At 50.8% G+C, this 11,444-nt stretch overlaps 1 protein-coding gene across 4 annotated transcripts; it reads right to left on the reverse strand.

The window, feature by feature from the left end:
• Positions 1–271: 271 nt before the first annotated feature.
• LOC123074451 (uncharacterized isomerase BH0283) lies at positions 272–2,536 on the reverse strand. 4 transcript variants are annotated; one of them, XM_044497299.1, is made up of 7 exons: positions 2,313–2,536; positions 2,074–2,227; positions 1,777–1,995; positions 1,401–1,691; positions 835–996; positions 661–744; positions 272–503 (listed from the first exon to the last, which is right to left on the reverse strand). In XM_044497299.1, the coding sequence occupies exons 2-7, from the start codon at positions 2,101–2,103 to the stop codon at positions 396–398; spliced, it is 894 nt and encodes a 297-aa protein (XP_044353234.1). In that variant the 5' UTR covers positions 2,104–2,227; positions 2,313–2,536; the 3' UTR covers positions 272–395. The 4 variants fall into 4 exon arrangements, with proteins under 4 accessions (XP_044353234.1, XP_044353233.1, XP_044353235.1 ...); XM_044497298.1 differs by having other exon boundaries at positions 2,074–2,230; positions 2,313–2,529; XM_044497300.1 differs by having other exon boundaries at positions 2,074–2,153; positions 2,313–2,497.
• Positions 2,537–11,444: the final 8,908 nt, after the last annotated feature.

Raw genomic sequence — 11,444 nt, forward strand, 5'->3', positions numbered from 1 at the left:
ACTCCGCACCGGCTGCAATTGCTTGTTAGTCCAAGTAAATCTAGCACCGGTCCAAGCCGCCTCACGCAATGCCGTTGCCGCAATGGCACCATTGAACATGGACACCCGAGTCCAGTCAATGTTGGCGATGTTTTTGTCCGTCCCCAAACGGATTAAATTGAAATCACCACCCACCAGAAGTGGCAAGTTGATAGCTCGTTTTGAAGAAGTTGAGGAGTTGCATGTTGATTCGCACTCGCTATAACACGGGTCCAGCTTGTTTTGCGTGACATTGTTCAGATAATTCATTTTTATTCCATAAACCGGTCAATCGATTATTAGACCAGTGGATAGCAGCAAATATATTTATTTCTCCCAAGTTCATAGAGCAAGTCAATGGATGGTCAATATGCTAGCTAAGCGAAGAGTGTCCCAGCCATGACAGTAACAGCTTCTCCCTGAATCCGCACTCGCTGATTCGCAACATCCAGCTCCAGGTATAGTGCCCCACTCCTTGGAGATACCTGATGATGAAATGAACAGAAAAATGGAAATTGACATGATAGTTTGGTTGATTGAGCGCTAACTGTAGCATTTACTTTTTTTTCCCCAAAAAAGGATTCACTGTAGTAAATGATAGTAGTTCACTTGTCGAAAACATTTTCAGCAACATTATATTACCTGAAACGCTATCAGTTTTTGCTTCCCCAGCTTTCCACCCCAGTAGGGTGCCAAAACACAGTGTGCACTGCCACATACGGGATCCTACAGAAATTTTGGGAACAGGTTATGGACTTGTACTATGAACTAGGGTGAAATGGTTAAAGCAGCTTCACTATCAATATGTATTCCTACCTCATCAATCCCAAATTTTGGGCAGAAGAAGCGTGTGAAGAAGTCATAACCCGATCCAGCAGGCGCCGGTGCTGTAACAATCACACCTCTGCCGGCACACTTTCTTATTTCTTCGATGTTAGGAAGGACATCGGCGACCTCTTTTCCTGATGAAAGTTCAACCTGAAAGCCATGGCAGATTCTTTTGGTGAGTCAGACCGGCAACTGAACTCCGTTCCCTTCAAACCACTTCTATTTCAGGAATCCATGTTTCTTATTTGTCACTTTAGTTCTGCACCTTCAATTAAGTTTTATGCAGTTTACAGTTAATTTGAGCATCCTTATATCAATGCCATAGATAGCCATATGATTTTTATCGAACAACGTTTCTGTGACAATTGCGGCTTAAGAAAGAGGTCTTCCTGTTCAGCCTAGTATAATTGTTATAGTAGCACTAACACAATTATTTACGCATCTAAAAAAACACAATTCTTTACCTCAATTTTGTTTCTAAGTTAGTAGGAAATAATTTTTAAAATCATGGTTATGCACTAAAAAAAAAGAGCGAGTGAGATAAGAGACAGTACAATGAAGTCGTTGGTGGCCACTGATTTGTGAACACTGACGACGGGCGCGCCGTTGAGCGTCTCCGGGATGGACGGCAGCTCGTCGGCGGGATCGCAACCCACATAATCACTCATGGGGAAGTCCAGCTCAATGAACAGCTTCCCCTGCTCCTCCGCCTCCGGTGCAGGAACCTTCTTGGCGGTCAGGACCCCGGACTTGGTCGCGAACTCAACCACGCCATGGCGCTCCGCGAGGACAGACGTGAAGAGGAAGTGGGCGGTGGCCAGCGTTGCGTGGCCGCAGAGCGCGACCTGGAAACGACGGCGCATACGGATCAGTTGCGAGCAAGGACGCTGATTCAGCGGGTGTCTGTCAGGTGGGAGGCTAGGCGGCGACCTCGGTGACGGGGGTGAACCAGCGGAGGTGGAACCGCGGCGTGGTGGCGTCGGCTGCGCAGGACGAGTCACGGGAGAAGAAGGCCGTCTGGGAGAGGTTGAACTCGACGGCGACGGACTGCATCCACCGCCCGTCCCCCGCGGGGGCGGCCGCGTCGTCCTCCAGGAAGCACACCGCCGCCGGGTTGCCCTTGAACGGCTGGGCCGTGAAGGCATCCACCTGCGACCAGACCACAGGTGAACACCAGTTCTCATTCGAGCCAACAAGAGAAAAAATGAGGGAGAAGAGAGCACTGACCACGACATACTGGATTCCTTTCTTGACCATGGCCGCTAAAGATCAGAGCTGCTCCAAATCCGTCGGTGCCTGCTAGTGATCTGTCGGTACGGATGTTCACCGGAGCAGGATCAGGTTTTTATAGGACAGCAAGTACTGGTGCTAGTCAAATCAGCTGCTGATGATGGGAGTTGGTAGAGCAATAATCATCAGTGACGATATGGAACTTGCAGGCTTCCTTCTCAACGACGACATCTTACCTGCTCGAAGATAATTAGAGAACAACAATAGAACCGGCGAAATTCGCGACCTGCTAGGACTAGGCGCAGACTGAAGCAAGACTTTGTGTTGCCCGGTTGGGACGGTGGCTAAGAGCATTTACATCCGCGTCTTCCGTATCCGTCTCGAATGCTCGAGCAGGCCATTGATCATTGACTGGTCATAAAAAATCGATTCAATTGGACCTTTTAAATCGCGGACAACGCTCGGCTGATCAACACGCCATATCCAGTCTAAATATAAAGCGGATATGGGGCGGTCCAGGCATGCCCGGACGCGTCCGCCTGTCAGGCCTGGCCCATCATGGACCCCACAAAAAACCAAATCCGAGCGACGAGCTCAAACCCTTGCTCACTCTGTCTCTCTCCTGCTCCGTCCACTCCTTTTCCTCACCCTTTTCGTTCCCATCCACCACGATGAGCAGCTTCGGCAGACTCCGGCTCCGAGCTCGACTACGAGGAGGAGATGGCCCTTCGCATTGCGCTGGAGCTGTCCAAGTTGGAGATCGGCGGCAACTCCGGATCTGGAGCGTCGCCGCACCTCCAGCACCGGCGCAGCGCGGACGCCGACTCTGGACCCTCCCGGCCCGCACGCAGCGACGCCCGGCCAGCACAATCCACGCTGGCCCCGCATCATCTCCTTCCCCCGCTGGCCGCTCCTGCACGCGCCAACGCTGGGTGCTTGTGCCCGCGCCTCCGGCCCGCACGCGCACTCCGAAGTCGGACGCGTGCGCCGCGCGTTGCGAGAGGCAGCGTACATGGGAGAGGGAGGCGGTGGAGCAGTCCACACGCCGCCGCCGCGGGACGGAGCCGGACGTCGACGAGGACGCGCTCTCCTCGCCTGGGTGTACCGCCGCTCCCTCACGATGGCGGAGACGAACGCTCACCGCCTCCGACGGGGGAACGCCAAGGCGCTCCGGCTAGCTATTGAGCAGTCGGAGCGCGAGGCGAAGGAGGTAGCGGCGGTGAAGACTCGGGTGGCAAGGCTTAAGCAGGAGCAAGACAGGGCGGTCCGTCGGATGAAGGGGTTCACCGTCCTCTTCGACTCCGACGGCGGCAACAGCCGCACCTCGTCGTCCGACGACGAAGACCCTCCGCCAGCCGCAAACGTTGATACGTCTCCAATGTATCTATAAATTTTTATTGTTTCATGCTATTATATATCTGTTTTGGATGTTTTATATGCTATTTTATATTATTTTTGGGACTAACCTATTAACCTAGATCCCTGTGCCATTTTCTGTTTTTATTTGTTTTTGACTTTTATAGAAAAGGAATATCAAACGGAGTCCAAACGGAATAAAACTTTACGATGATTTTTCTTGGACCAGAAGACACCCAGAAGACTTGGAGAAAGGGCCAGAAGAGTCCCGAGGAGGCCACAAGCCCTCAGGGCGTGCCCCCTGACTTGTGGGCCCCTCGGGAGTCCCCTAACCCTAATTCCAGCTCTATATATTCTCAAATATTCCCCAAACATCAGAAGCGTCCACGAAAATACTTTTCCATCACCGCAAGCCTCTGTTCCCGTGAGATCCCATCTTGGGGCCTTTTCTGGCACTCTGCCGAAAGGGGATTCGATCATGGAGGGCCTCTACATCAACCTTGCCGCCCTTCCGATGAAGCGTGAGTAGTTTACCACAGACCTAAGGATCCATAGCCAGTAGCTAGATGGCTTCTTCTCTCTCTTTGATCTTCAATACAATGTTCTCCTCGATGTTCTTGGAGTTCTATCTGATGTGATCTTCTTTTGCGGTGCGTTTGTTGAGATTCGATGAATTGTGGATTTATGATCAATTGTCTATGAATATTATTTGAGTCTTATCTCAACTCTTTTATGCATGATTAAGATATCTTTGTATTTCTTCGAACTATCGGTTTGGTTTGGCCAACTAGATTGGTTTTTCTTGCAATGAGAGAGGTGCTTAGTTTTGGATTCAATCTTGCAGTGTCCTCATCCAGTGACAGTAGGGGTAGCGAGGCACATATTGTATTTTTGCCATCAAGGATAAAAAGATGGGGTTTATATCATATTGCTTGAGTTTATCCCTCCACATCATGTCATCTTACTTAAACGTTGCTCTGTTCTTATGAACTTAATACTCTAGATGCAGGCACGAGTCGGTCGATGTGTGGAGTAATAGTAGTAGATGCAGAATCATTTCGGTCTACTTGTCACGGACATGATGCCTATATTCATGATTATTGCCTTATATATCGTCATAACTATGCGCTTTTCTATCAATTGGTCAATAGTAATTTGTTTACCCACTGTATGTTTTCTTTTAAGAGAGAAGCCTTTAGTGAAACTTATGGCCCCCGGGTCTATTTTCCATCATATATTTTCAGATGTATAAACCAGAAAACCCAAAAATACCTTGCTGCAATTTATTTATGTTTACTTTAGTTTGCTCTTTTATTTATCTTTTATACCTATCTCGATTAGGTCTCACTCTTGTTCATGACCGTGAAGGGACTGACAACCCCTTTTTCGCGTTGTGTGCAAGTGTTTGTTAGTTTGTGCAGGTGCATATATTGAAGACTTGCTTGTGCCTCCTACTGGATTGATATCTTGGTTCTTAACTTAGGGAAATACTTATCTCTACTTTGCTGCATCACCCTTTTCTCTTCAAGGGAAAAATCAACGCAAGCTCAAGAAGTAGCAGACGCCTTCAGTTGCGCCGGCGACCGGAAGGGCAAAGGGGACGAGGAAGTGGTGATTCCGCCCCCCCCCCCTCCTCAATGTTTATATCGTTTTTAGTTGTAGAAGTTTAAGAACTTATCCGTGGACGAACTATGATCTTTTGAATGTCGTGAAGTATGTTATGTCCGTTTGCAGCCGATCTTGTGTTCCTTTGTAGCTCAATTTTGTTGTCCGTCGTTTGATCACGTAGGATAGATCAACGTGTGCATGGGTAGTATGGATATAAGGCGTCATATATGAGATATACGGATGCAGAATGACAAATATGAGGGGTGCCCGGTCAGTGCCCGCGGCGCGTTTGCGTGTGTTTGAGGGGCCGGATTTGCCAAGTCCAGCTGTCGATGCTCTTATGTGTTTGGTTTCTGTCACCAAGTGGAACGACACGGGTCGGTTCCGTTCCCAGACCCCATTCCTGCGTTTGGATCGTCAAAGGAACCAAAACCACTCGATTCCAGGGAATGGCATATTCGCTGTTTATGCCGTTCCAAGCGGTCTCTCGAAATCGAGCGGACCACGCGGAGCCGCCCACTCCCACGACCTCCTTCCTCCCCCGCTACAGCAGCAAGGAGCCGCAGCCACCAATAACCACGGGGCATCCAGCATGAGCTGCCGGGCGCATCCCATCCAGCCGGCCGTCGCGCTTGAGCACGTGTCGTCGAGAGACGCGGTCGTGCGGCGCCGGGAGCACCGCATCCAGCTGGGCGTCGCGCTTGAGCACACGTCACCGGGAGTCGCGGTCGTGCGGCGTCGGGAGTGTCGCATCCAGCCGGGCGCCGCGCTTGAGCACGCGCCGCTGGGAGCTGCGGTCGTGCGACGTCAGGACTCAGGAACCGCTCGCTGCGGGGGGCGTCGCATCCAGCGGGCCGGCGTGGCGGCGTACAAGGACGCAGGATCCGCCCAGCGTCGGCGTGAGGGACAGGATGGATGGGGGTGGGAGGAAGCCCGAGGTGAGCTCCAGCCTCTCGATGTCCTCCTCTTCAGCTAGCATGGTCACCGTGCTTTGGCGGCCGGTGCTTGCTCAAGGATGGTGTTGGCGTTGTAGGCAGCAGCAAGTTCAGATAAACTGCGCAGTTGTTAGTTCAGACCTCAGATTGATTGGCGTTCTGTCCCTGGGAACCATTCCATCCTATGTCATTCTCTTCTAGCTAAACGCCGAGATGGAATCATTCCGTTCCTTAGGAATGGAACGGTTCCATGACATTCCACTTGGTTCCAAAACCAAACACACCCTTAGAGCATCCACGACCGGACTTGGCAAATCCGGCCCCCTATACGTCCGCGGACGCGCCCGAGCACGCGTGCGAGCGCATTCAGATGGGCCTTCATATTTCGCTCTCGGCATCCACATATATCAAATGCGGACTCTTAAATCCATGCACATCGATCATAAAAGGCAATGTCTCATGTCAATAATAAATGTTGGTACCGAGCATAGATAGTGTTTACACAAAAATTCATTTTAACTACACAAGTGAAGCTTTAGCTCCTTGGTTTCCATTGTGGGTCCATGTGAGCTCCACAAGATCATTGAGTAGCTGCGTGTGCACCTGGTGATCTCGAAAATTCTGATGCATCTGCAGAAAGTTCATAAGCTGAGCTGCATCTTGATCTTTCGGGATTTCAATTTGTTCTACAGGTGCTTCAAAATCATTGGTTTGAGCTACACCATCACCCTCATCCTCGACAATCATATCGTGTAGAATAACACAACATGTCATCAGCTGCCACAAAGTTTCTGATTCCCACATCATTGCAGCGCTACACACAATTCCCCAACGAGCTTGAAGCACACCAAATGCACTCTCCACATCCTTTCTAGCCGCTTCCTGCATTGTTGCAAAGTGGCTCTGTTTATTGCCACGCGGTTCGGATATGGTCTTCCCAAATGCCGCCCACCGAGGATAGATATCATTGGCAAGATAGTATCCCATGTTCTACTCTCGGTCGTTGATGGCGTAGTTGCACGGCGGTGATTCCCCATTGCAAAGCCTCCTGAACAGCGGAGATCGTTGAAGCACGTTGATGTCGTTGTGAGAAACGCTTCTAGTATGATGGTGGCCTCTCTGTGTGACCTTGATACATTCCCCACAAACCTTGGGGGCAGTTCTTCCATTGCTAATGCATGCAATCAATTGATCCGAATATTCCTGGAAACCCCCTTGCCTCTCCAATATCCACCAACTTCTCCCTATCTTGCGCATTTGGTTCTCTGAGATACTCAGGTCCAAACACCTCCACCATGGCGCGGGCAAACTTGACAATAGTCTTCAAGCACGTGCTGTCCCCCATCCTGACCATCTCACCAATGAAATCTGTAGCGGTACCAAGTGCAAGCATCCTCAGAGCAGCCGTGCACTTCTACTTGGCAGAGAAAGAGAGTTGTCCACAGCAACCCCTTGTGAGCTTGAAGTAGTCATCATGTGACTCCACTCCCTCCACAATGCGCAAAAACAATGGTTTCCGCATGCAAAAACGGCGACGAAACCATGGATCATCTCGGAAAGTAGGATTGGGAGCAAAGTAGTCCCTGGCAGTAGCTTTGCTCCGGACCCCCTATCCCGATTGATCACTCTTCTCCCTTTGATTGAGCCGTTGAAGTTGAGAATATGTTCCAATTGCCGGTCCATTTCCTCTTGCATGCTCATGAGCATGATCACACTACTGCAGGATGGTGCTAACGCGACACTACGATTAGAGACCCTTCGACGAAACTGTGTGCGATGCAATAATCGCAAACGGTGGTGTAAAAAACTCGTAAAAAAATGTGCAAAACGTTTGCGATGACGGATGCATCAAATACGGTTCAGATTTTAGTTGCGTGTGTGATGCAGGGCATACGGTTCAGTTCAATGAACTGTTTGCGATGAGGAGGAACAAGAAAAACGGGCAGCCAGATGAAGGTGTGTGCGTTATACAACATACGGTTCACTCGGATGAACTATTTGTGAAAGTGCGTTATATCGACTAGAGGGGGGTGAATAGGCGATTTTTATGAATTCTTCACTGAGGAATTTGCCAGTGAGGAAATTCCTTAGCGAAGAACTACTTGCAGCGGAATTAGTACTCAAAAGTATGCATAGCAGAACACAAGCATGGTCATCATGATGAAATGAAGACAAGCACAGAGTACAGAAAGCGTAAACACAGGATAACCCAGGATGAAGACAAACAGACTGAAGAAATTGAACTGAGGAAATTGAGAAAGTCTTCAGTCAAAGTCTTCAAACACAGATATGAACAAGTGCACAACACAGCTATGAGGAAATGAAAGAGTTGAGGAAATAGAACCAGTTGGCTTGGTGAAGATAATGATTTGGTAGACCAGTTCCAACTGCTGTCTCAGTTGTACGTCTGGTTGGAGCGGCTAGGTATTTAAACCTGAGGACACACAGTCCTCACCGTATTCTCCTTGAACTAAGGTCACACAGACCTCGTCCAATCACTCATGGTAAGTCTTCAGGTGACTTCCAAACCTTCACAAACTCGGTCACTCAGCGATCCACAATTTCCTCTTGGATGCTCTAGACCATGACGCCTAACCGTCTGGAAGAAGCACAATCTTCAAAGGTAACAAGCGTCAGATCCACGCAGGATCAATCTCTTCAGTGATGCTCAATCACTTGGGGTTTGTAGGTGTTTGGGTTTGAGTTTTCCTCACTTGATGATTTTCGCTCAAAGTCCTCGGAGGATGGGATGCTCTCAAATGACAAGTGTCAGTTTCTCTCAGAGCAGCCAACCAGCTAGTGGTTGTAGGGGGCGGCTATTTATAGCCTAGGGAGCAGTCCGACATGATAAGACATAAATGCCCTTCAATGATATGACCGTTAGGTGGGTAGATATTTTGGGACAGCTGGCGCATAGCACAACAACGGTCGGAAATTTGAGTATCAAATTCCTCAGGGCTATCATGTTCCTCACTATGTAGGCAATCTGCACTGGCGAATTCCTAACTCCTCAGTCAGAACAAATTCCTCAGAAACCAGAAGAACTTCGTATGTGTCACTGAAGAATATGACTGCACTGTATGAGATTTCCAATGGCTTCACTCGAAGGGATTGGTAGGTGTAGGATTTTGAGTTGAGCATCACATGGAAATTTTTCCTTAGTATTTCCTCGACCCCCTTTAACAGTACGGTGTTTCCTATGACTCAAGAAAGGAAAAATGAAACTACGAAAACAAAAGTCTTCACGCTTCATGTTCCTCAAATGAATACCAAGTCTTCAAGGTCACACCAATTTCTTCACTTTCAAAGTCTTCAGAAAGTCTTCAGAAATCCAAAGTCTTCAGTCGAAGAACTTCATTTTTAGGGGTCGACTTTCACTGTAAATGTTGAGGATATAGACCTTTGAGTCACCCGCCAAGAGGGGCCGGGTTACTCATATGGTCGTTGCCAGAAGCCGGGAGCCAAGCTTGAAGACGATGGGCCAGAGATGGGCTTAAGACCCGGATGTGGCTTAAGGCCCGTAGTTACAATCATTATTATGGTAGAACTTGTAGTGTAAGGCAAGTATAGTTGAGAGTCCGAGCCGGACACTCTTATGAGCCGGCCGGGACTCTGAGGGCTGCTGGGCGTCAGCCTCCCTATATAAAGGGACGACCCGGCAGCGGTTTAAGGACAAGAACAATCTCATCGAGAGCCGGGCATAGCAGTTTAGCTCCCTGGTGATCGTAACCCTAATCAATACCACCTCAAACTGGACGTAGGCTTTTACCTTCACCGTAAGGGGCCGAACCAGTATAAACCCTCGTGTTCCTTGTCCCGCATTAACCCCTTCAAGCTTCCTAGTTGCGATGGCTCCACGACTAAGTCCTAGCTCGAGGACATCTGCCGTGACAATTCCACGACAGTTGGCGCCCACCGTGGGGCCAGCGCAAGGTGGATTTGAGTTCTTGAAGGGCAGCTTCGAAGGGCTCAAGGGATACGCTGTGGGCCGGATGACCAAGAGTCGTCGCGGCAAGCTCTACATCGACGATGCAAACTGGGGCCCCGACGCCGGCTCAATTGAGTACGGGTACCGGGTCCCCTTCGGCGGAATTCATGTTTTCATTGGCAAGATTGGTGAGCCGGGCCCTGAGCCGGATCTCTGCGCCGATCTCATCGAAACGGCTCAGCGTGCACGACCCGCCCGGGCCTGGCCTGCCTTAAGGCGCGCTTTTGTGGGATGCATCCATGGAGGGCCTCTGATCCATCTGGGTCTGGTGATGAGGCGGCCGCCGGCTCTGACGGCGAGTCGGCCACCGATGAGTCAAACTCGTTGTATCAACTTCAAGATGGCAGGCTCATGGGCTGTTCCGATGGTGACAGTATTCCGGACCCGTTTGAGCCGCCAAGTCAGGTTGGAGTCTTTATGGCTGGTGCGCAGCCTGTTCAGAACCCCGCTGCTGGAGCGGGAAACCCGGTGCCTTCTCCGGCTCAGGTGCTGATGGATCTCACGGACAAGATGACGGCCCTGTTAACCGCCACGGTTGACCCGGCGGATCAAGCTCAGCATGATGCGGAGGTGGCACAGTTAAAATTGGATCTAGTGAAAGCTAAGGAGGATCTTGCAGCGGAAGGGATCAGGCTGACTGCGGAGAGGGCGGCTCTCGATGCCCAAACTCAGCTGATCCAGGCGCAGTCCTTCCAACTCACGATGGATCAGAACGCGGCCAATGAGGTCATGAGAAGGAGGCATCAAAAGACCCAATCTCGACTCCCTCCGGTTTACGATCCACGCAACCTCTTCAACACGCCAGGTGCAGGGTCTAGTAACCCGCCAGGGGTCATAGCGCCCGGGTCTGGACCCCTATTCAGCCACGAGTGATGGGGCCTCCCCAGGTGCCCCCTGCCCCGCCTCAGTACGTGCCAATACCCCCGGGTCATTATAATAACCCGCTGGAGAACATGGTCGCTGCGGCAGCACGGCTGGCGGCTCTCCCAGTTGACGGCGACTCTCCGACGGCTATTGAAACCCGCCGGGTCAGGGAACTCCTTCAGACAGCACTGGCGCAGCAAGAGGCGTACTCCTACAGCCGGGACAGGATCCACTCGACCCCTCGTCCAGGCCAGAGCCCGAGTTACAGCCGGCACATGGTCTCAGCAACCGGCTCAAGTAACGTCCGACGCCATGACCCGCCCCCTGGCCATGGCCCGGCTCATAATGGAGCCTTTTACGCAGCAGACCAGGACAAAGCGCGGCAAGAGGCGGAGCAAGTGCCTCAATTGACGGCTTACCAGACCCCCCCCGGCTTATCCGACGACTTCCGTCGATGTGGGTATCCCTACCAGGACCGGGGGTGTCCCTTGTTTAGTGCCAGCTATCCGTAATGAACGTCTACCTAAGGACTTCAAGGGCCCTAGGAAGGTGCCTAATTACACAGCTGACTTACAACCCGCAGCCTGGATCGAGAGTTATGAGATGGCTATGGAGCT

The sequence above is a fragment of the Triticum aestivum genome, chromosome 3D, assembly GCF_018294505.1.
Source record: "Triticum aestivum cultivar Chinese Spring chromosome 3D, IWGSC CS RefSeq v2.1, whole genome shotgun sequence".
In the NCBI taxonomy this organism is placed as follows: domain Eukaryota; kingdom Viridiplantae; phylum Streptophyta; class Magnoliopsida; order Poales; family Poaceae; genus Triticum; species Triticum aestivum.